At 35.5% G+C, this 25,395-nt stretch overlaps 1 protein-coding gene across 2 annotated transcripts in view; it reads right to left on the bottom strand.

The window, feature by feature from the left end:
- ARHGAP10 (Rho GTPase activating protein 10) overlaps positions 1 to 25,395 on the bottom strand; it is a 138,738-nt gene that overhangs the window by 58,834 nt on the left and 54,509 nt on the right. Inside the window, exons 6-14 of one of the 2 annotated variants that reach the window (XM_072405894.1) lie at positions 24,671 to 24,781; positions 19,368 to 19,472; positions 17,415 to 17,544; positions 16,739 to 16,845; positions 15,674 to 15,768; positions 14,999 to 15,080; positions 10,307 to 10,349; positions 8,787 to 8,852; positions 3,968 to 4,042 (exon numbers count right to left, since the gene is read on the bottom strand). In XM_072405894.1, the coding sequence (XP_072261995.1) occupies positions 3,968 to 4,042; positions 8,787 to 8,852; positions 10,307 to 10,349; positions 14,999 to 15,080; positions 15,674 to 15,768; positions 16,739 to 16,845; positions 17,415 to 17,544; positions 19,368 to 19,472; positions 24,671 to 24,781 (814 nt within the window). The remainder of the gene's footprint in view (positions 1 to 3,967; positions 4,043 to 8,786; positions 8,853 to 10,306; positions 10,350 to 14,998; positions 15,081 to 15,673; positions 15,769 to 16,738; positions 16,846 to 17,414; positions 17,545 to 19,367; positions 19,473 to 24,670; positions 24,782 to 25,395) is intronic. The other variant, XM_072405895.1, reaches the window with a different exon arrangement.

Here is a 25,395-nt window from a genome sequence, read left to right as displayed (position 1 = left end):
GTACATGCAGCTGATTGTTGTAAGACAACCTAATAAGAGAAAAGAGTACAACATATAGTTTTCTGGGTTTTTTTTTTTTGCAAATTGTCCACACAGAAATAAAATCTGCTAGACAGGTAAATACAAGTCACTGTCCTCTTTCAACGTTGCTGTTTTTATGACACAGCCTACAGTGCAGAGGCTTTATCAATTATTTACCTGCCATATTATAGAACAAGTGCCTGCCAGACAGAAAGTAAGAGGTGTGAGGAGTATTCACTAAATCAGTGTCTTCTGCTCTTAACTTGTACTTTATTTATGATCTGTCAACATGTTAAATACAAATACAGGTCCAAACCAGGTTTTAGGAGAAGGGCAGAAGAAATTTCACACTATTAAAAAAGCCCAGACATCACCAATTTACATTGTTTTAAAACCAGGGGTGCTATAAGAGATTTTGGGCCTTACATGCTTACATTATTTTTGTTTGAAAATGTTTTAGGGCCAATATCGTAAAATATTTCTATTTTTTAACCTGTATATGCCTTCGAATGAAGATGCTGATATCCAGCAACCACCTATACACACTCTAGTGATTGCTACATCAGGGCAAATTTCTTGATGGGAACAACAGAGAACTATGTCTGTACAACATGGATTGATAGGGACACTTGCGTTCCCTTTCAAAAGCCCATGTGACAGAGTAACAATGCAACACCAAAGGTTAGAACAGATATTTTTCTCCCTTAAAGAAAAGGTGTTTTTGTGGCAGCAGCACTAGGTGCTATTTTAATAAATGTCCAAATTTAAAAAGACTGAAACTCATTTTTGAAATTACTTTGACATGATAAAATTTATGTGAGATCTTAGGGATTCTGATCACCAAATAAACCTCCTATGTTGTCTTCTTATAATATTACTACTGATAGAAATGGGTTGCTTCTGTGTGTTTTGGGACTGAGCTTGGTTTTGGATGGAGCTTTTAATTATCCATTTAATGATAAAGGTGACACTAAAATCCTCTGTTTAAATATTATGCAAATCATGTCTAAAGTCCCTGTTTTGTTTTAAGCATTCTGCAGTGTTTTAAAATGTTTTGGATTCATTTGACTATAATGTAATTTAGGCTACGTACACACATGCAATAATGGTCATTGGAAACAAACGATTAACGACCGATTGTTTGATAATCGTAAAACAGAAAAAGTGCACAACGACAGGCCAACGAGGCCCATGAATGAGGAACGTCACTGGAAACGAAGGACCATCCTGTTGGATCCTTTTAGGCGACAATTGTTCACAATATATTGTGTGTACAGTCGTGTAGTGATCGTGGATTGTTCTGCAGTACACTTTCTCTGGTACTTGTCACTTCCTATATCGTTCAAACAATTGTATCTTATGTGTGTACATTATGGTGGATTATATTTGAATGATCATATCATTACAGCAGGTACAGAATCCTGCATTATAAAATAGTTTGTTAGTTGTTTGTATTCTAACGACAATTATTGGGCATGTATACTTAAGCCTAAACAACAGTCTAAACAATATTGTTTACATCTTTCTAAATATCACTGTATTTCCAGCTTTAAAATAATTCTTTACATTATACTTCTTTAATTTATATATTCCTAGATAATGCAAAAAAAAAAAAAAAACTAATTTTAATTTCAGACAAGCAAAGCTATTAATAATACACAAGGTCCAATGCTGATGTTTAATCATTACAAGTCAAGTGAGTATTTAAAACAATTGCATGAGGACTTTTATCTGCAGCTCTGAATTGATTGCAGCGTATGATATACAAACAATTTGTCATTCTCATAATGTCCAGGGTAATGAAATGAATTCACTCTCTGGTTTCCTCTAGTCTCCCGTGCCAAAGAACACTGTGTTATCAGCACAGATGGAGCATGCATGGACCTGGAGCACCGCCTGCTTCAAACAAGCTTCTTAGAATACCAATGAATGCCTCAAAGTCAGGCCGGCTCTGACAATGCAAAGTTTAGGACACACCAGATGTATGTACCTCTGGCTCTGTGGAAGTATATTGATTAATTTAATCAAAAGTCAGATTACATTTTATTGCTTAAAGTTTAAATGGCATCATATATAGATCAATTCATATAATCATATGCTAAAAGGTAATACAGACCCTTTATCTCAATATCAAACCCAACCAACAATTTTGACCCAGGTCATAATAACCAAATAACACATACAAATTCTCTTAAGGACTATTTATGTCTGGTATAAGTGTTACAGTAATTAGATCTGAAAGAATTAATTGATAATTTGTAAATAAGCAAATAAATGATGAGACAAGGAATATAAAAAGGCCAGACTTTTCAGAACTATGCTAAGTGCAAATGATTTGGAGAGCAAATTTCTTCCCTAAAAAAACAGAAGTCAGTGTTATATAAATTCATGTAAAATAGTTTGTCTATTTAGTTGGATTGGCCACAAGTCTACAAGACACCCATTACTTTTGTTTGCCCTCGATAAATTAGGCCTGGCCTAAGTTTGTGAGTTCATGAAACCACCTCTCTCCACTTGTAAGTTAGGAAGACAGCTTTAACTAAAATTAGCAAAAACTTAAAATTTATAATCAACAACCCTCACATGTCTCTCACAGCTACAAATGTATTTAAAAGCCCAGACACAATTTGTTACATTGCAAATTACCAGTCATTGGATGTGTTGGAAGCATTTGTTTTATTATTTCATGTTTTCTTTTCTTTAGTTTCACCTGGTAGTTCAGCCACTTATAGGAATGCATAGTGATTTATTAGAAATACATGATTTTAAAGATCAGGGTGAATTTATATTAACAGTCAGTGGAGTCAGTCAGATAATCATTAAAAATTGATACATATCATTTTGATTCCAAGGCAGCAGGTGAAGTTTTAGACTGCTTCTTTGAGGTTAAGCATCTTGTTAACAGAACATAAAAGTGGAGTTTTAAAGAAGGCAAATTCAATTGTGCCATCCCTTTAGCTAACCAATAGCACTCTGCAAATCCCTTTTCATGCGTTGTTTATTTGTAAAACAAATATTGAATATAGATAATAAAAGAAATAAAAAACACAAGTTAAAAATATAAAAAAAAAGCACAAATAATGTTGCTACTGCTCACTCAGCCCTCTGCATAGGTGGCAACTTTGTTTAAGGAGTTGGTAAAAACAAAGATGCTTGGCGGTGGATAGATCTTACCTGTATTTCCTATCACCCCTTTTGTTCAGATCAGATGTGTGACCCCTCTGTAATTGTACAGCTAAATACCTGTACCCTGGCCTAACCTGACTAGAAAGGCTGAAGTTTCATAAACTAAGTAGAAAAAAAAAAAGATAAATGCCAACTCAAGACTGGATTATGTTAAGATGGGCAAAGTCGTTTACTTTGTAGGTTAAATATTTTAGATTAAACTAATAAAACTCACATGTGAAGTAGAGTGTAATTATGGGAACGATCAAAAATCTGTAAAGTTCTGGAAACATTTGGTATATAACAAAGGTGGCATATGTGCAAAATCAAGCGTATTATAGTATATTAAAATGGTAATAAAATAGTAGCTAAATTAGTAATGGTAGCAGTAGTCTCTGTTTATCCATAGCAAATTCCATCACCTCAAGTGATACAGTTCACTCAAGTTCAGTCTATTTTATGAAGCTCATTTACGTGCGGATTATCAATTAAACTAAGAGATGAACAACATGCTGCTGGGGGGTGAGCACTGAGAATTTACAATGTGCGACTAATAGGATTATTAGCACAAATACTTTATACTTGTAGTCTTGTCTCCATATAAAGAATTTCCGGATTACCATATACACCAATATGGCGTAATAAAATTAAGAGTGTTTTTTTTAATGTTATGTAACAAAAAAAACCATATGCCTTTTAGTATAACAACAAAATATAAGTGGCAGAACAACTATAATGTGCTTAACTAGTAAACAATAAAATTATTAAAATGGTGGCATACCGATTAACAAATTCAGAAGTCTCTGGACCCTTGAACTCACCCCCACAACCCTGTACAATCCTTGGTCATTTATACCTGCAAGAGAAAAGAAAATATTATCTAACAAAATTGTGGTAGACTCTCTGTTCCCCTAAACTGTTTTCATAAACCATTGCAATTATATATGATGATATGATAGATTATGTATAAAATCTACCAGAAAAACTAATAATAAACAACCTTGAATTTTGTCAAGACATGCAATTAAATTCCACTTTTCATCCAACGTATTAGGGGAGTACTTTATGTTGTTAAATACCACTGTGCTCTCCTGACAGAGAAAGGTCTAACTATTTGTTCCCTTATTAGTCCTATATATAGTGTGATCCACTTTCAGGTCTATTTGTAAATACATCCTGACTTAAGGTGGCTACATTCACTGTATTGTATCTATGGAGGAATGTGGCCTCCCATTGACAGAATCACCTTTGGAGAGGGGAGTGATGTATTTGACTAGTAGATTCAGACAGACTTTACATAAGTGACTAACAAACTAAAGAAGAACTCAAATTAAAACTTTTAAGCAGTTACTGCACAATTTTAAACCTTTTGGAATAAAGGTTTCAAATTTGTCACTGTAAGCATCTATGGCATTGTTAAATGGTTTGTATCAGCCTTCCAAAAGCTAATTTTGATGAACAGCTTTGCCTCTTGGAAAGTTGAAAAATAACAGACTTACTGACAAGTTAAACGGTAAACAGAACTGTGTTACAGAGGAAAGACAAAAATAAAAACTGTGGTGGTAATGCCGACATCCTACACATGTTATTTTTGATTTTTGCATTACACATTAATCGAGGTAGTGGGCTTCGCACTACTGATGTTGGTGATCAGACACTAGGCTGACTGTTTTTTGTTCCCAATACCCTCGAATAGCAGTGGTACTATTAAAAATACTGTACTTATTTTTGTTAAAAATAGTAAACCATCTTATTATAATATTTTTTGCCTATTCAAACTAAAGATTACAATTGAACTGTTAAGTAACAGAATGCTATTGCGAGCCTCTGACCCTGAATTTTAGACTTTTAACAGCCCTGTCCTACAGCTTGCTCAGTGCAATTTTGTACTGCATTATAAAATACTAAATGTAATTATTGACAATCAGCTCATCAGACATGAAATGAGGAAAAAGAGAAACAAGGGCAAAACTAAAATATATACTAGTGTTAAAGCCTTGTATGTACGTTTGTGTGTAGGCAGTTCATTATTACAGAAAGGGAATAACCAAGTCCCTTCTGCAAAAATGTCTTATTTGCCTAATGGCTCCAGGTTCTGGCATTAAACCTGAACTGCACATACGCAGCATTAGCTTTGGTTACCAGGGAAAACCCACATCCTCAGCTTCCCTTGCATGTGCCGGCTCGACTGTCAATCCCAGCAGGGCTGATCAAAAAGGCCAAAGATTGTCCAGAAGAGGAACAGGAGAAGCAAGATGGTGGCACTCATTGTTAGAAAGCAGACAGGTGAGTAAGGTCTGGTTTTAGTTCCACTTTAAAAAAATATTAAAGTGCAATACATTCCACATTCCTGTGAAATACAGTGTACTTATGTAACTTGGTAAATTTCAGGACACATTTCTATTTTTTTTTTTATGTTCATTGTGAAAGTGTACTAGTGGCAGATAAGAAGGTAATGCTGGCACGTGGGAATGACTTATTTATTATTTTGTATTCTTATGATTGTATTTGCTTGTAATATTTGTGTTTGGCTTTCAAAGTCTGCTATTTTTATATTATTTTACAGATTATATCACAGTTCTGTCCTGAAATTCTCCAAGGGTATTTTCTTTCTCAGCTATTGTCAGCCTGTGAATACTGGATAAAAACATTTGTTATACAATATATCCATCTGTGACAAATGTAAATTAATGATAGACCCTGAGGGAGAAGAAATACTACAAAATAAGAGGCTTGAAACTGAATTTTCTTTCAAGACACACAAGAGATGCATAATGCCTAACACTGGCTTTATTTTTTGTATTCATATTTTTTTATGTTGAATAATGGGGTTTTTTTTATAAAGGGAAATAAGTGCTGCTTGAGTTAATGTTTTTAAGAGTGGCAATCAACAACAACAGTTGCACAAATAATTACATGCTTTGTTCCTCAGACATGTCATGTTATGAAAACAAGTAATCTAGTGTTTTTTAAACAAATTAGATTATCTTCAAAATAAGAATGTATTTAAATCCTTCTTACATAATACTGGTATAATATTACTTGATTCCACCTACATTAATAGAAAAACTGCTAATGCAATACTCCACACTTCGAGTCATCGGTAAGCAGGAAAGGCATTTATAACTTGCTAAAAAAAAAAAAAAGATTACAAAACGTTTCCCAAATCTTGAAAATAACCTACCCACTCACCACCCCTATGTCGGAGACATTGGGCCTGGTTTATTAAAGCTCTCCAAGGCTGGAGAGGATAGACTTTCATCAGTGAAGCTGGGTGACCCAGCAAACTTTGAATGGATTTGGTCCCGGATTCAAAACATTAACTAGAAAATAGCAAATGACCTAGAAGAAATCAATTTCAGGTTTGATGGATGACCCATCTTTACTGATAAAAGTGAATCTTCCCCAGCCTTGGATAGCTTTAATAAATCAGGCCTCCTTAGGTGGAGGGGGGAAATATTTAGGTAGGGCTTTAATTATTGGTTAGTTTCAAAGATAGGGAAGTCAATCTATTAGCAACATAGGAAAAGCAACATCACATTGCACAGGTGAAAAAAAAGCTAATTTCTGATTCTGGGATTTTAGTTGAATGTTTAGAATGAATTTTTAAACCATATGTACACTTTTTTTAAAAAAATGTTCTGCTTATGATATTTGCTGTGCACTTGCCAACCACCTTGTTAGATACACCTGTTCAAAATTAATTTATCAGCTTATCACTTGGCAGCAACTTAATGCATTGGACATGTGGTCATTGTCAAGACACCCAACTAATGTTCAAACTGAGCATCAGAATGTAGAAGAAAGGTTAAGTGACTTTGAATGTAGGATGGGATTTTTATGCACAACCACCTCTGTAGTTTACAGAGGATGGTCTTAAGGTAAATATACAGTAAACAGCAGTTTTCTAAGTGAAAGTGCTTTGTTCATGCTAAACGTCAGGACCAAGACTGGTGTGAGGTGAAAGACTGCATCTGAGAAGGTGAACAGGCACCTGAGAAGATTGGAAAAATGTTGCCTGGTCTGATAAGTCTCATGTTTTGCTGCAGCATTTGGATAGTAAGGTTAGAAAAAACAACATGAAAGCATAGGTTCATCTTGTTGTTGGTGTAATGGTGTGGGGGCTTTTATCTAGGCAGACTTTGGGCCCCCTAGTCTAGTCTCTCTGTATAGTCACTAACCATGTGCATCCCTTATGACATCCCTTTTTTATTGTATTAATATTCTGACTTTCAGAAAGTTAATGCACAAAGTGATAGACATCAAATCATCTCAAACTGGATTTTTAAATATAAATTCATTGTACTAAAATGGCCTCCACGATCACCAAGTCAATCCAATCAAACTAACAGAACACCTTTGAGAAGTGGTGAAACAGGGAATGTACATCATGAAAGTGCTGCTGACAAATTTGCAACAACTGAGTGTTGCTATCACGTCAATATGGATAAAACTTCCAGAGATATGTGGTTATTTTTCTAATCTTTCTTTGCATATTTGGTCACTTTTTTAAAAATTAAAAAACTAAGAAGCAAAGACAATATTTCAGGATGTATTTGATATCTGCGATAAATCATTTCTGTTCGTTGTTTTTTTTTTTTTTTTTTGGATGCAGAATGCATTTATGCTATTCACGTTAGGGTATTTTTGTGGCCTAATACATCCTTTTTCTTCTCTTTTGAATTTTGTACGCGATTGTACAGTATGTCATATTTGCATATTAGTTCTCTTTTTTTACTGTATTTGTTTTCTATTGTCTTGCCTTCAATAAAAAAAAATTAAAAAAAATCCCAGAGAAATGTTAGCAGCACATTTATTTATTAATAATTACAGCAGTTCTGAAGGCAAAAGAGGGTTCAACCTGGAACTAGCAAGGTGTACATAATAAAGAAACCAGTAAGTGTAAAAGACTTTTCCATGTAATGCTTTTTCCCTTTGCTTTCTGGATCTATTTAAATATCACAATTTACATGTTTAAAACAACTATGTAGAAAAATAAAAAAATCTTTTGGAATAATCCTAATCAAATTTTACCTGCCAGTCATTGAAATGCAGCACAAAACCAGCCACAGCTGTGGTAATTCAGCAGTGACAAAGCTGATAACTGCATCCCCTGCAACATATTTCTTATTATCTCCTTCCAGGAAAAGTAACAAATCCTACAGGAGATAGGCAATTCTGCTCAAAATTCAGAAAAAGTGCAGTATTGTTGCACTTCACTGGCAAGCCCAACAGCCATTTGTGGGACTTTGCACGTGAACTACAAGAAAGCTATAAGTGCAGATGCACTTATGCAAATATAGATGAACTACTACAGAAAAATAATTTAAATGGAAGGCCATAATTCTACTCTAAGACATGTCCACTTTTCCCAAACATGAAGAAAATTATATGTCCCTGCTCAAAGTGACATTTTACAAAAAAGCTGGTTTGGTCAGCCTGATGGTATATATGTATTAAAGGAGCCTGTATATCATTTTGTCCAGGCACATTCAACCACCCTGAATGTCTGACCAAATAAATCTTGCAATGGTTACCTTTTTTCACTACAGATAAATGTAAATGTAAGGGGGGAAAAGTAAATCTATAAAATACATTACCCCGTGATTCAACGGCATTAATACAGTTTTTTACAACAGTAAATCCATGTTGGTCAAGCTGAGCTCCTAAAAGAGACAAAATGACAAATCAGCAGTGACAATATAAAAAGACCCCCTTGTACAATAATGTAATAAGAAGTTTCTTTCTTTGCCTCTGGAGATGCTTCAGTCCTTCATGGACTGTATTAACAGGCTTTATTAAGTATTAAACGGTGTACAAATTAAACTCTGAGCTCCAGAAACAGAAAAAACCTTTAGATTTTGTGGTGGTGTGTCTGGCCTTGCAAATTGGACTTCTTCTTTGTGCACTATATCACTAGAGCAATACTGCCACAGGATGGCTACCCATATCATCACAGATCTAAATTTCTAATATTTAAGAGTGCACTAACGTCATTACCTTGCGTGTTTGTCCTAGATACAAACAGCTTCCAAACAACAATCCTGCCATAAAATCCAGCTCTGTATGTTTGATAATATACATCATGTGTTCTCAACTTGAGCCCAGCAGGGAGAAGATTCATGTTCATTGCTATTATTTTTTTAGCAGACAGGAGTAAATGAAGTAACAAGATTACTTTGTTAATACCAAGATCTGACCAGTATGTGACCCTTGATGAATGAAGTTGATGACCCCTGATATGTTTAGTTGTAGCTCTTCATTGGAAGTGTAAATGCAGTTTTGTGATAGGAGATGTGCTTTTAAAGCATCTAGCAACAATTCCTGTGCTTGACAAACACTTTTTGCTATGTTTGAACTTGCAACCATTTATCTATATTTAAAACATCCAGTCATTATCTTGGGCCTGTTTCCTTTAACAGATAAAGGAAATATATTCTACTTTGATGAAGTGCCATCGCTTCTTAGAGCTAATCATATGTTGATCCAACAATGCAAACTTAAGACAAGTATGCACGTTTGTATTCTTTTTCTTTTTTTTTTACATTCCTATGACCACCTGTATAAATGTTTGTATACATGAGAAGCCACTTGTATAAATACTTCAATGTTACAAAATAAAAAAAGGTGGATGGTAAACCTTGTCCACACAGAAGGATAAATCACAAGACTGAGCTTACTAGTGGCGCCTTATGAGTGCAACTGGCCCTCTGTAACTATCAGCCGTGGCCTGGCCAAACTGACCTGTTGGGGCGCATTTTTTAATTAGTCATTAAAAGGACTTCGATTTATGTGGAAGAATTGAGGTATTGCTATCTCAAAGTTATTTTTTTTCTTTCTTTCTGATTTTAGCATATAACTAAAGATATTTATTAATCACCATAGCAGATACAAGATCATTCTTTCATCTGACAGTTAGCCATGTAAGGCAAATAACCAGCCAACAATGTATTCTCGCATAAGGATAGCTGTGTTCAGGTTTTTGTTTTACTTTTTACATTCTAAGCAATAATATTACCCATCACTAATATTGCTTTAAAACCTTTTAAAAATTGAAATGGAGCCCTAGAGCAAAACAATAGCAAAAAGAAATCCAATATCAAACATAAGGTATACTTACCCCCCTCTGATCTTGTTGTTGATCTGCTAAGACTAAAAAAACGCTGAAATGAAAACAAAAAAGTTAGTTTAAAATTGAATCATCCTCTAAAAAATTTCCTACACAATTCTGCACTGTTTAAATAGCAACAATAATGTGTTGTAAAAACAAGATAAACAATTGTAGCTTTTGTTTTACAGGTGATTTTTGAAAATAATGGATTTTAAAGGATTTAAAGAACTTATCCCATTCAGAACCCATTCCCAAGCCATTTATATTAACCTATCCTGTGCCACTCAGCTACAGTCAAAATAATCATACCTGAACACTTACACATAAGAAAAAAATCATGTCATAAAATACCCAGTGGAAGTTGGACATCCAAGTCAGAGCTTGCAAAGGGTTTGACACCTGGATCCATTTATTAACATGCTGGGGATCTACGGTTTTGGGCGGGCTTTCAAAAAACATTCACAATATTATTTTTATTATTGAACAGTATTTAGATATGGCCAACGTACTACGCAGCGTTGTACATTAAATAAGGGTTGCAAATGACAGACAGACACTGGAGGAGAAGAGGATCCTGCCAGAAGAGCTTACAAGAGGACCTGCCAAAATTTAACATTTGTGCTGGATTTATTGTTTAGCTATTAGGAAAGGAAGGAAATCTATAACCACAACCACCCTCCGGAGCCACTTGGCAAATAGAGAAGAAATTAATAATTTGTATTGCATTTTTTTCCTCCAAATTAAGCAGAAGTGTAAAAAATATGATAAAGCATAAGGAACTTTAAATGTATTATAGAGATGTATTAAATTCAGTTTTGCTTTTTTCCAACATAAACTTGATTGACCTAGGTTTACAAAGATTTGTCATCTAGAAGTAAAATGGGTACTTCCCTCCAATAAAGAAGTTACATAATAGGTCATCAGTCCATCAAGTTCAACCACTAGGGAAATAAACATATCCCAGATATAAAACCCAATAAGACATAGTTGGTCCAGAGGAAGGCAAAAAAAACCCTTGTATAATTTGCTTCAACGGGGAAAAAAAAATTCCTTCCTCATTCCATGAGGCATTCGGATGTTCCCTGGATCAACAGTCACTGTTGATTTTACTTTAAAGCCTCAATACCCAGTTATATTCTGTACTTCTAGAAAAACATCCAGCTTTGTCTAAAAGCAATCTATAGTACTGAAGCTGAAACTACTTCCAGAGGGAGCCGATTCCACATTTTCACAGACCTTACAGTGAAGAATCCCTTCCTTATCCGGAGCTTAAACTTCTTTTCCTCCAGAAGCAAAGAATGCCCCTTTGTTCTTTGTAATGATCTCAAAGTGAATAATGGGGAAGAGAGTTTTCTATATGGACTGTTTATATATTTATACAGGCTGATCATATCCCCCTCTTAAATGTCTCTTCTCAAGGGAGAATAGATTCAGTTCAGCTAATCTCTCCTCATAGCTGAGCTCCTCCATTCCTTTTATTAGTTTAATTTCCCTTCTCTGCACTTTCTCCAATTCCACAATATCCCTTTTGTGAACGTTACATACTGTATATTTATATTATAAACATCCTAAGTAAATAACGGCATCCCCTACAATGATTAGTCTGTGCATGGTCAAACAATATAACTTTTCTGTTATTAAAATAAGTACGAAATGCTATACAAACATTTCAAAAAACAACAGCTAAAGTTAAACAAAACATTTTACAGTTTAACCCTTAAAAGAAACAGACCAACACTGCATTTCTCCTGTGGCAGAAATCTGCATCCCAGAAATAATGCTGGACCAAGCTAACCTCTGAGATTTGGAGTTGCAGAAACGTAAGTTTTCACCGGGTGCTTACATTTGTCAATATGTCACATTGATACTTGAGGGGCAAACAGAAGCACAATTTTGGCTGCAGTTTTGAAATGAGTCAGGGAAGCTGGAAGGCACATTTTGTCTGAATCTGCCACACTTGACTGATAGGCATCGAAGAGGGACAGTGCTCCATAATTACAGTGTCAGCACACAGGTCCCAGCAGATTTTGCATCCTTCGTGTTATACTGCTGATTATTGATTATTTTACAGTCCATAATCTCTGAAAACAACTGTCTGATATGTCTACTAGACTAGCATGTCTATCAACCTTTTTTCAGTGCTAGACTTCTCACCTAATGTAACTTTTCTAAAAACATTTCAACACTTGAACACTAGTTTTCAATCTACGGAGTATAAATCAATTAATTTTTTTGAGCAAAAGAAGTACAGAAAGTAGAAAGGTACACCTGATTGCTTTCACTATTCTTTCAGTACCCAACCCTCTCCTATTAATCAGCACAGCCTAGGTTGGCAGTTTTTTAGGAATCCTAAAACAACAAACAACCACTGCTCTGAATGCCTGCAATACTGTTTGCTCTACCTGTACTTCAGGAGGAACAAGACTTTGTGATTGGGGATAGAAAAATTAAGTGGCCATACTTGCTAGGTCTTTGTAACCAACATCTTTCCTCTTCTTACAAGTCAATGGGAATGCTATAGAAACCAATTGTAGACCCACATGTGATGGAACTTGAAATGATTTTGCACCCTACCCTCTCCCCCTCAACTTGGTCCCCCTGTAAAGCAAAACATGCCGTTCCCCCTTCCAATGCCATATACACATGTACACATCATATAATAGATACACCTCCCTACACATATAGCTATAAAGTTTAATCCCGACATATTAAAAAATTCCACTATCAGAATTTACAACTGAATCTCAAGGATGCTGATAGAGGTATCTGTAGCTACTATAATACATTTTCCAGCTTGGTGAGAAGGTAGCAACAGTTGGTGCGATAATTCGCAAATGGAAGAAACACAAAATAACGGTCAATCTCCCTCGGTCTGGGGTTCCATGCAGGATCTCCCCTCATGGAGTTGCAATATTCAGGAGAATGGTGACGAAGCTACCCAGAACTACACAGGGGGAACTTGTCAATGATCTCAGGGCAGCTGGGGCCATAGTCACCAAGAAAACAATTGGTAACACACTGTGCTATGAAGGCCTGAAATCTTGCAGAGCCCAAAAGGCCCCCTGCTTAAGATAGGACATGTACAGGCCCGTCTGCAGTTTGCCAATTAACATCAGAATGACCCAGAGAACTGGGTGAATATGTTGTGGTGAGATGAGACCAAAATTGAGCTCTTTGGCATGAACTCAACTCGTTTGGAGGAGGAGGAATGCTGCCTATGACCCAAAGAACATCATCCCCACCGTCAAACATGGAGGTAGAAACACTTATGCTTTGGGGGTGTTTTCCTGCTAAGGGGACAGGACATCTTCACCGCATCAAAGGGACAATGGACGGGACCATTAACCGTCAAATCTTGGTAGGTGAGCACCTACTTCCCTCAGGCGGGGCATTGAAAATGGGTCGTGGATGGGTATTCTAGCATGACAATGACCCAAAACACACAGCCAAGGCAACAAAGGAGCGGCTCAAGAAGAAGCACATGAAGGTCCTGGAGTAGCCTAGCCAGTCTCCAGACCCTAATCCCATAGGAAACCAATGAAGGGAGCTGAAAGTTCGAGTTGCCAAACATTAGCCTCGAAACCTTACTGACTTGGAGAGGATCTTCAAAGAGCAGTGGGACAAAATCCCTCCTGAGATGGGTGCAAACCTGGTGGCCAACTACAAGAAATGTCTGACCTCTGTGTTTGCCAACAAGGGTTTTGCCATCAAGTACTAAGTCATCTTTGCAAAGGGATCAAATACTTATTTCACTTATTACAATGCACATCAAGCTCTGACTTTTGAGCACGGAGTTCTTTGAGGGTTGGTATTCTGTCTCTCACAGCCAGAATAAACCTACCACAATAAACCTACCAAAATCAGCAGGGGATCAAATACTTCTTTCCCTCACTGTATATGCACACATGCTATATAATATAAAAACACCTGTGTGAAATTCAAAATCTATATGCATCTTTCATAAAAAAAAAATGTTTTTTTACCTGTCTAAAACAATTAGGATTTATAGCAATACACTAAAATACAGGAACATGTTTTCCTTTGTAAAGTACATTTTTTTCTAAATAAAGACTTGTAATTCCTACTTGATAATCTGGAAGTATATGCGGCAAGTGGAAAAACAGCAGCTCCTGCTGAATGAGTCAGTCTCCTCTAACGGTGCTAACACTCTAATCACGGGCACTGCTGGCAGACTTGTCTGGATAGGTTGACCTTCTGAAGCTAATGGTTTCAATTTATCACAACGCAACTGATTGCTGGCAGGCTGCATGCTATATGCCCTTTGCTATTACACATTTTTGCCAAATCAGCAACATGGCTATTGTTTTACACAAATTTTAACAAAATCAGATGCATGTTACCATCATTTAACCTAGACTTAGAGCTACATTAGCAATTGGATAGACTGGCATTTACTTATTTCCATATAAGTAACTCTGTGTTCTAGTCAGGCAGCCAAAATCAGTAAGCTTGCAAATTTGTCACAGGGTTTGTGTCAGAGTTTTTCTGTACCACTGAACAGAATTACAAGAGAGCTGTGAAGTGAGCTAGCTGAAGGTGGGGGAGCTCAAAAGTCAAAAGGTAGTTAGGTGAGCAAAAGTAGAAAGTAAACATATCATATAGTCAGTTGTAAAAAAAAAAAAAAAAAGGCTAAATATAAAACACTGCTCATAATTAAAATAAATACTTTTAGCTACTTACAGACTCTTTCCCCCCCAGTATTTCAATCCAGTGTTGTCGGTCTTCTTCTGAAAAAGCTTGCATAGTTGTGAGAAGTCCCGGCCTAAAAACAGAGATAATGCCCAATTAAAGTGTATGTACAACCTAACAATAAACATTTTTTCCTTGTGATCTGTTCAGTTCCAAGATTCCACATTCTCCTGATATGGAGCTAAGAAGAGAGGAAAAATATATGTAGTCTATTTCAGAAGTAAGCATCCTAGGGAGGCAATGCTGCTCATCTATTGACACCATACAGTGAGCATGGTTACCCTAGGACATAAAATGTGTTACTGTAAGTATCAAAAGGTAAAAAAATGGGGAAGGGGCACTAACAACAGAAATCTAATAATGCTATCACACCTAACTACAAGTAATCTGCAAAAAAAAAATGTTTTTATTTGGACAAAAGCATACAGAGAAACAAATGCTAAAATAACTTTCTTCCTCATTATGCAGAGCATTGACTGTTGTTCACCTAGCACAACATAAAGCATTAATATAGATGGTTTGGGTAGACTTTGTTCTTCTCTTTGGGTTCACAGGGTCACTTGCTTTTTACAGCATTTGAAGACAGCCAGTCTACAAATATATCCTTTATTGCATCAATTTTTTTAAAGGAGCTGTTGTTTATTACATGCTCAATAAATTATTTACCTCTCTGTAGCTTCCACATCAAAGCAGAACCTTCTGTCTATAGTGTCTGTGTGCCGTTTTGTGCTGTACTTTGGTATAAAACTTTCTCCATCCCCCTAGAACAATAAAACATCATATTATGGCTCCACTGGTATGTCCTTAGAAAACACTCCAACATATTTATCAAATAAGTGAATTCCAGCTTGTAAAAAACACCATCAATTTTTACATTTGGCGGTATCGCTTATCTTTTGAAATGTAATGATGCTAACGCGTTAAAAGATTTGTTTGTTGATATACATGAATAAATCTGCAACAGGAAACCAAAAATAAACTCAGAAAAGAAAAAAAATATTTTATTTTAGTTGGTTTTACAATAGAAAGCCTCCTCACTTTTTATTTGGCAATATATTGTCAGCAGGACAGGAAATCAGGGTAAATCTCTCTGAGGAAACCCTGAATAGCAGTAAAAATACAGCAGAGGTTCTTTCCTACTGTATCCAACATTAACTGCTTGGTGTAGACTTTATGGGCTCATTCAGACTATACAGTTCAGTTTAACACATCCCCTCTGTATCAGAGCTCAAACCGGGAGAGAAGAAGTAGGCAAATAAGCTAATCACTTGTAATACAGTGTTCACATGCCAACAAGGAGCACTCTAAGAGTGAGAAAGATGAGCACATGGGTGAGCTACTTCTTTCACTTTCCTTTTATATGATAGGGCAGAGAAAAGATCTCTTTACCTGCAACAGAATAAAATCAGGCCCAGCAATTGTTGTGTGGCAACGCTGTATAAATTTGTCTGTATAAATGGACAGAATTTAAAAACTTTCTGGCTTGTAAAATGGTTCAGTTTAATAAAGTGTTTGCCAATAGTTCACATTTATTAACATAACAGAATAACTGGCAGATGAATTTTACTTTGTTAACAACTGTACGATTCTATATAGAACTCAAACCAAACCAAAATGGCAGACTGTATACTTCTTAGGAATACAACTTTTAGCCTGTCCGTGTACAAAAAAGTAATTTATAGAACAAGAACTATGCTTTTAAAGAGAAGGAAATATTTATTGTGCACTTACTATTTTGCCACCTGATCGATGTTCATACGGGAACAATGTAAATGTGTTGGAATCCTTTTTATACATACAGTAGTGTTTAACCCAACTTGAACCAAATGGAGCTGGTCCTACAGTGCAAAAGAACAATGTGAGATTTACCGCAACAAAATAGATATGATTTAATACAAAGAGGTTTCTAATTGACTGTTTTCTCAATGTCTGTTTACAGAAAACGTAATACAATTCACATTATTGCCAGGTTTGATACATATGGTCTTTGTCACAACCTGATCAATATGTCAAACATGGTCCTCAAATGGGCAACTGTATGCCATACGCAGGCAACAGTTAATCAAATTTTATAACACGAGAACAAAAAATGATCATTTGTTACAGAATAGAAAACAAAAGGGCAATTTGTGACAACATAAACAATATGAAAAAAATGGCTAATCATGAAAATATGTAGGGAGCAAACATCTATACACAAATGTTAGCCATTTTTATGCAAACCTAAACACATACATGGGCACACAAAAAGCACATATGGATTTTAAATCACATTACCAAGCGATTCAAAATCTAACTAGCAGGTCCCACTATATAACACAACATTTTTACTTCCCAGTGTAAAGTCAAATACTGTACGTATGTATTATGCTGAATTTGGTGTCATAGTTTGCATTAAAGAACTTACGTTTCTCCTGGACATACAAATAGCCTTCCATTGTAAACGGGCTAGCGCGTTTATGCTCATGAGGATTTTTTCTTATTTTCTTCATTAGTTCTTCAACCTCTGACCGCGTCCCATCAAATCGATTCCGTGTCTGTGAAACACAAGGATTAGGGTCCAACATATTTTTCTACTGTAAAACTAGATCTTAGGGCATAAGTACATCTTAATTATTGTGCACAAATATTATATGTAAAAACTATTAAAACTTATATGTATTCGCCCCATATAATCAGTATGTGGGTTGTATGGACAACTGCAGGCTGTAGAAGACAGAAGCCACCCAGTTCCTCAAAACACATGGCTTCTAGTTGGACACTCTGCCAGAGAAACTGAGCAAGCAAAAATAAAAAAAAAGTTATTAACATTTAAACTTGAAAAATGACAACTTACCAATTAACCTAATAATTTAGTGGTTCACTAAAACTGGATACATATTTCTAAAGAAAGCATCCAAAACTAAATCCTTATCGCTAACTTGAAGAACTTGCTAACTTATAGCAATCTACACTTCATCCCTGAATGAAGTGATTTCATTGTCAGCCAAATGGGCTTTATCTTTTTTTGCGTCAGTAAATGAATATTGTACACTAGATGTAGGAAATCAGTTCTGTACCAGATGGAAATGCCCTCTAGATGGCACTAAGCTGCCACAGTTTATTTACAATGGGAGTCTTATTACCATTACTGTAAAAACAATCATTTTGAATAAAGAATAAAAGATGATCGTAGAAAGAAATGCATATAATAGGAAATAAAATGCATTCCTTTTTTGCATAAACTTAAAACTTTTTTTAACGTAATAGCTGTAGCTACATTTATAATTCATGGTATGGTGCTTACCCTTTAACCTTAAGGCTGAACCCCATGCAGTTACATGCTTACGCTCCTAAGCTTCTTGGTCTCGCCACCCACTGTATAACTGATGACAGTGTATAAAGCAGTAGAACTTTGGCTCTAAGCTGACCCATTCTGAATGCTGATGTTCAGGGAATTGCTGATTTTTTTTACACATTCTTAACAAGCTGTGAAATCACTTTGATAAGCCGTTGTTTAATTCTGTATCTACCAGTATTGTGCAACACTCAGTTTTCAAAATTCACAGGACAGGCACTGTGTTTTCCTATGGAGAGCAGATATTGGCAGTCAGCCAGTCCTCTATTTTATTAACCAGTGGGTATTTCTTAGCGGTTACAAACTGACTGAAATGCATTTTAAAAATACAGTAAACAACTGATTAATTGGTTCTGTTAATCTGTTCATATATCTGCCTAAAACTCATTAAAAATAAAATCATTCACTTCAAGCAAACAATAATAAATTTTAAGCAAAAGTTTTCTAAACATCAGCCCCCTGGATTATGGTGAAACGAATTCCAATTATGCTCATTGTTTGTAAAATATGACTGATCACACAGAAAACATTCCTTTTATTTAGGGAGTGTGCATAGACAAAGCAATGTATCATTACATAATTGTGTGTGCCTTGTTTAAATCATAGTTACAATAGACATCTGTCAGCTGATCAAACGAATATATAATGTGAAAAGTGAAAGCCAATAAAATACACACACACACACACACACACACACACACACACGTTAGCATGTTACAATTCAGGGTAATTAAGGCAGAGTCCAGACTTGGAGCTTGTTTTATTGTAATCAATATCTGTATAATCAGTCATTTTCAAGTTATTCAGAGGTGCACTGACATTGCTGCATTGTAAGCTATTAGGACAGCAAAAGAACTGTCAATAGACCTGCAAGAAAAAGTTAGGTGTTCCATTTTTACCAATCCATGGTCAGGTAGACCAACTAAGATTTTGGACACAATTGCTTCGAAAATTAGGGAAAATGTATCACAGTAAATAAAAACGTCAAACCGCCAGTTACATGACAGCAATATTTTCACTTACATTTTGAATATTGATCTGCAACTCCAACTTGTAGTGGCTAAAATCTTTAGCAAGTTCATATCCTTGGTGATAAAAAGTAAAAATCCCTTGAAAAAAGGCCAGCATCTAAAAAAGTAAAAAGATAAGCATACTTAAACTCATAAACAAATTAACATGATCATCTTACAAAACAATAATATTAATTTGGTACATAATGCCTAACTGATCTACAGGTAGTCCCCGGATTAAGGACATCCAACATGCGGACACCTCCTAGATACAAGCGGCACTTCCCTGCTCACTGTGTGCAGAACAGAGGAATCGGTAGACTTAAAGGGCCGTGATGGAGCAGTGGGGAGGTACAGCAAAGGTAAAAGCGGGTGGGGGAACACATATTAAACAACTTTATGAATAAATCCAATAATAGGAAACATATTAAAAATACAGCATTCACCTTTTTAATGTTCTAAAATTGAATGCTTGACAGAGATTTGCTGCTAGCGGGGCATTTCTTCTCTGCCAGAAATGCTTGTGACATCAGACTGTGCTTGCATCCAGCACTTCTGGATTTCTGCTTTAAACTTTACACCACTTTCTGCTGGAGTTCTATAAAACACAGAACCCTACTGCTTTCAAATATAAATGTAAAACCAATTGCAGAATGTCATGTAAACACCTATACACTCAATAAAGGAAAACCAATAAATAACTAATAATGTGCTAGTCTAAATTAAAATCTTATTACTCTTATTAACTATTATTAACTCTTATTACAAACATATAATATTACAAATTACAAAATAGGAATGACCAGCAAGGCTGATTCCTTCCAAAAATTAAAATAATTAACTAAAAATAGCAATTCTGCTCCCTGACTTAGTAGGGGCCAATTATTGTCTAAAGATGTACACATTGAAAAAAGAATTTTCTTTTTTTTAAGCATATGTGATTTATATAATAAAGAACAATTATAACCAGTGATCCAGTGGAAAATGATGCTTAAAAATGTATTGTATAGATCTGCATAAAGGCAATCAATGAGCCCTTCCATTTTTATATTTTACAAAATCTTCATAGTTATAATCCTCCATAAATGTATAAGTGGGGGGCTTAGAATGTTTCAATAGGGCAGAATACAAGCCTTTGCTGCAGTCACCAAGAAGAGATTTTTGTACCTTTTAAACAAGGAACTGCAAAGAAAAGGAGTGAGGATCATTGGGCATTTAGATTGCAGGTTCAACAAGGTATATATTACTTGGCACACCCAGATCATTTTTAGTTTAGGGGCAATACCAACAAATGTGCAACAAAATACCAATGGTTGCCTGGCATCTCCAGTATATGTCTAACAGAAGTGCAGATTTGGTGTTGTACTGCACATGTCCCTATACCAACGAATCAAAAATTTGTAGTACTTTTATTGATAACTCAATAGCATGGTCTCTCTAGGTCACTGTAAACTCCCATTTTAATGATTATTACAATGTGGGGATCAGAGGGGTCAGTATTATTGAGACTTGCACAAGACTTTGAGAAGGTACCTCTGAATGGTTCAAAATAATGAGTCTATATAAAGATGAAAAGGGGGGGAAAAAACTTAGGAATCTCCTCAACCGAATACTATGCCAGAAACCCAAGGAAGTGAGTGGACTGGGACTGTGTAATTTTAAAATTCTCTATTTCCCAGAATTAAAAAAAAAAAATGTGAAACTCAAAACTGTCAAGGATTTATCTATTAGGTAAACATAGGGACTGACATGGGACAAAAGGATGACCTATAACTGAAAAAGAGGGGTTAGGAGGCAAGTGCAATTTGAAATATTAACATAGGATGCATAGAAAAGTGTTGGGAATATTCATTAGGGACCCATGTGAGCCCCTGCAGATTTGGTGAAGGAAAACTTTTAAGCAGTCTGTTTTTTCTTGTTGATTGGTTAAACTAGCATATTAAAATAGAAACTACATTTTTGTGTAATGATCAATTGCGATAAAAAAAAAATTAAATTAGATATAATAGAATCGAACATACAAATTAAATATTGGAGAAATGGAAAGCAGTTGACTGCAAAACATGTATTTGTATGTCAATAATTACAATTTATAAATCAGTCAAAAATACCAACTTGAAAAAATTATGTGTAATAAACCTAAAAAAAATGCCAGATGATACAAACAAAAACTTTCAGGCACACGATAGATAATGTATATAATGTAATGTGTATAGATAATGGGGTTTCTCCCTAAAATGGGAAGATATGAAAAAAAAAAAAAAGAAAAACTCCAGCACTACTAAATATTAAAACTGTTAGCATCAACAGTCTTACTGTGACCTTTCATCGATAAAAGATTAAGATTGTACTTTCATTTAGACAATTTTTTGTAGGTGGGTTATTTTTCTCCATTAGTTTTTCCATAACTGCTACATAATACGTGTTTAGCTTTGGCAGGAACACATGGCACTTCCTCCTTCAACCAAATTCCACTGATGTCACTGACTGAAAGCAGATGCAGAGGTGGATTCCTGTACCAACTTGCTCTAAAACAGACCGGTCAACTAAATATAAAATAACAATTTACAACTTAAAGAGTGTTGTGCTGACTAACAGGGCTAAATAATAAAAAAAAAAACATTTTAAAGGTGGCAAAATTTGGAAACAAACATGCTGCAATCTGGTTCCTGTTCATTTTACAATATTAATGTGACAAAGTCTTCTTAAATACAGGGCTACTTAAGCTTTATTAGAAAAAAATAATCTATATAACAGCAAATCTATTTTATTAATTTTATTATACAGTATTTACATAGCGCCATCATATTACGCAGCGCTGTACAAAGTCCATAGTCATGTCACTAGCTGTCCCTTAAAGGGGCTCACAATCTAATGTCTGTACTATAGTCATATGTAACATTTTATACAAACAGGAATTCTTACAAATTATCACCCAATTAGGGGAGTATTTTTTTTCTCAATAGTTTTTTCAATAGTTCTGGTGACCAATGTGATGATGGTGATCTTCCTGTTAACCTTCTCTGTTGCCTGTTCCCTAAAACTTTCATTGGAGAAACCTCTAGCTAATTTCCTATGGAATTATATATTGAATGTGCTACCTGTTGAAAAGGAAGTTTAGCTTACCATAATACCAGTACAGTATGTGCCAGCATAGCATGTGAGGGGAAACTTTGCTACTATATGATGCAGCAACCTTACCAGTCTGGCATTCAAAACAAAACCATATATGCTGTATATCACTTATAATCATATAAAAAGTACAAGAGGTGCTAACTTTAAAAAAAGTTAAGAATGTAGCTGACATAGGTATCCATTCCTTCTGAAAATGCTACTTTCCCAAGATTAATGGTGATCCAGTGGCTTCAGTAGTGTGTCAGCCAATATATTTTTCTTGGAACAGGTATACTTTAAAACAGACTAACTACCTATGCAAAGTTATGAAAATCTGAACCTCCAGAAGCTCAACCTTAGCCAAAACCCTTTCTATACATTTCTGATTTCCAAATGAGAAAGGGCTTAATCCTCTCTAAATACTAACAGATAGACAGTGAAGAGATATTCTATAATTTCAAAGAGAAATCTTCCAAAACACCTGAGCAGTTATACACTGACAGAAGTCATAAGGTTTCTGTAGTAGACCTTTGAGCTGATATCACAATGTGTTGTCTCCCCAGGATAACTGTGTATTCTTTTGTCTTATGTCCCTGTCAGTTCAGAAGTGTTTACACTCAGTGTTATGTTTACCACACACTGGCTTTCCCTTCTCCTGCCTGAGCTCAATACAGGGAACAGAGAGATTCTACAGCTTGCCAAAAAAAAAAAAAAAAAAGAGCATCACATAAGCCATTACTTTTTCTTCAGCTTTTTTGCTATACAGCAGTTTTTTTTTTTTATGGAGTTTGTGCCGATATCACCTGCTTATTCAGGAGACAGCACAGGCAAATAAATCATGCAATCACTAAAATACAGTGTGTTATCCTTGTGTTTTTAAGAATTTGGAAGTAGAAATCCAGATTACGGCAAATGTCTATTTGTGATGTGTTGTATTTGACTTGCTGTTAGTCACATTAACAGGGTGATACATGGACTTGCAAGATTGTTTATTGAATATCACAGTGCAAGGAGTAAAGTCCAATTTTGTAGCAATTAATAAAATAGACACTTAAAAAACTTATGTCTTAATCTCAGCCCTATGGTAGGCCTCTCCCTTCCACCTTGCTGATAAATTATAGGTCAACACTTCAGTTATTTATCTATAGCTGGGTCTACACGGACATTTTTAAAAACGCATGGTAATGTTCCTACTGCATTTATATGCGTTTTTATGCACTTTAATTAGCGTTTTAAAGCTTCCTGTGGGAAAACGCACCATTGAAATCAAGAGTTTGCCCGCACTTTTAGGCGTTTTCCAGCGTTAACTCGCGTTTTAATTTTTTAAACGTTGAAAGCAACGTTATGGCTAATGCTCATAAACGTGCCTCAAGGAAACGTCCTGGTTTATATTAGCCCATTGGAATGCATGGCAATTTTAAACATGGGCTTTTAAAGCCTCAGGGTAAAGGCTGGGCAAAACATCTGTGTAGACTAAGCCTAAAGCTAGGATCTGGTCCTTGAGGCCAATTCAGACTTTCGGTTGCCTGCATTATTTTACCGCAGGCTCAGGCATGGTTGAAAACCCTTGTGTGCACACATTATAACAAAGCTGCAGCTCGGGTTGCAGTTTTGTGGACTGGAACAGTTCCTGGAAGGGGCAAGTCGCTTCTGGTCACAAGGTAACCTCAAAATACAATTTGAGGTAATTTAGGGAAATATGCTCCGCCCACTTAAAACAATCTATAAATGTAATGCTACGATGAATTGCAACAGTGCAGCCAAGCAGTGACCACATATATTACCTTCCTGTCCTGTACAGGATGTCAACGGGAAAAATGGGAAAGTCATTTCCTAACATTTACAGGACATAATTAAATTTCACAACATTACTGGGTGTCACCAAGATAAATGTAACTTTTGCCAAGGTGGCTTTAGATGAGCTTTATTATTTACAGTAGACTTGCAGTGAACTGTGCAAAAATATGTTTCTAATAAACAGTTTGTATCTCTTTTTTTAATCTTTGAACAGGGCTGCCAAGCAATTGGCAGAGATTCAACCACCAGATAAGGGTAGTTCTAGATAAAACTTATTTCTACAACTATAACATAAAGCTGCAAAAAACACTTGGTGCTTGGAAGGTAATAGTAGTTTATAAAAGGCAGTCTATTAAAAAAAGAAAACCGTGCTTCCTTTGTATATATACCATTGTCCTCACTTACAGGTTCCACAAATTCAAATTTTTTCCGTTCCTGGATTTCCTGCAGTTTGCACACATATTCAAGTGACAGCTCGAAAAAATGTTGCCGATTCTGCTCCACTTGGACATCTGCCTAAATGAAGAAGAAAGAAAACAGCTGCTTAAAGCTCCAGAATAACTGCAGTGTACATCTCATGCCATACCCTTTAAGGAATAGATCTGTGCATCACTTACAAAGATATTTAGGAACAGTGTATTCAAAACAGACAGGCATCATATCTCAAGCCACCTATAACCCTATACATGGCTGCTTCATTTTAACTGAAAATGTTTTGCCATGTACAGGGTAAAGCTTAGTTTTATAAAGTAAAAGTTTCCTGAATTTATACAGGACATGCAAACATAGTCTGAAAATAGCCAAACACACAGGCAAGGAAGAAGGCATTCAAAAGAACAGGAAAACAAACACATTCTGCTTCCTAGAGCTGGGGATAAGCTGATTGAACACTCTTTATATAGAGGAAATAAAAATAAACAAAATGAAAAAGATATATTAAAAATAATCATAATAAAAACAATCTTAGAACCTTAGCGAAGGTGGATTTCTACTATAAAGCTGGGTTTCTATATAGAAAAGTATAATAATGTTCATATGTGGTGGTTGGGAAAAGCAGAAAAAGGTAGTAATCAATAACCAGTAAAATTTGCTTAGAAGTTTGGTTTGTCCATTATATCATTGCAGTAGGG

This window comes from Pyxicephalus adspersus, chromosome 3 (assembly GCF_032062135.1).
Source record: "Pyxicephalus adspersus chromosome 3, UCB_Pads_2.0, whole genome shotgun sequence".
Taxonomy (NCBI): domain Eukaryota; kingdom Metazoa; phylum Chordata; class Amphibia; order Anura; family Pyxicephalidae; genus Pyxicephalus; species Pyxicephalus adspersus.
The sequence above is the reverse complement of the archived record's forward strand: the minus strand, read 5'-3'. Positions and strand labels throughout refer to the sequence as shown.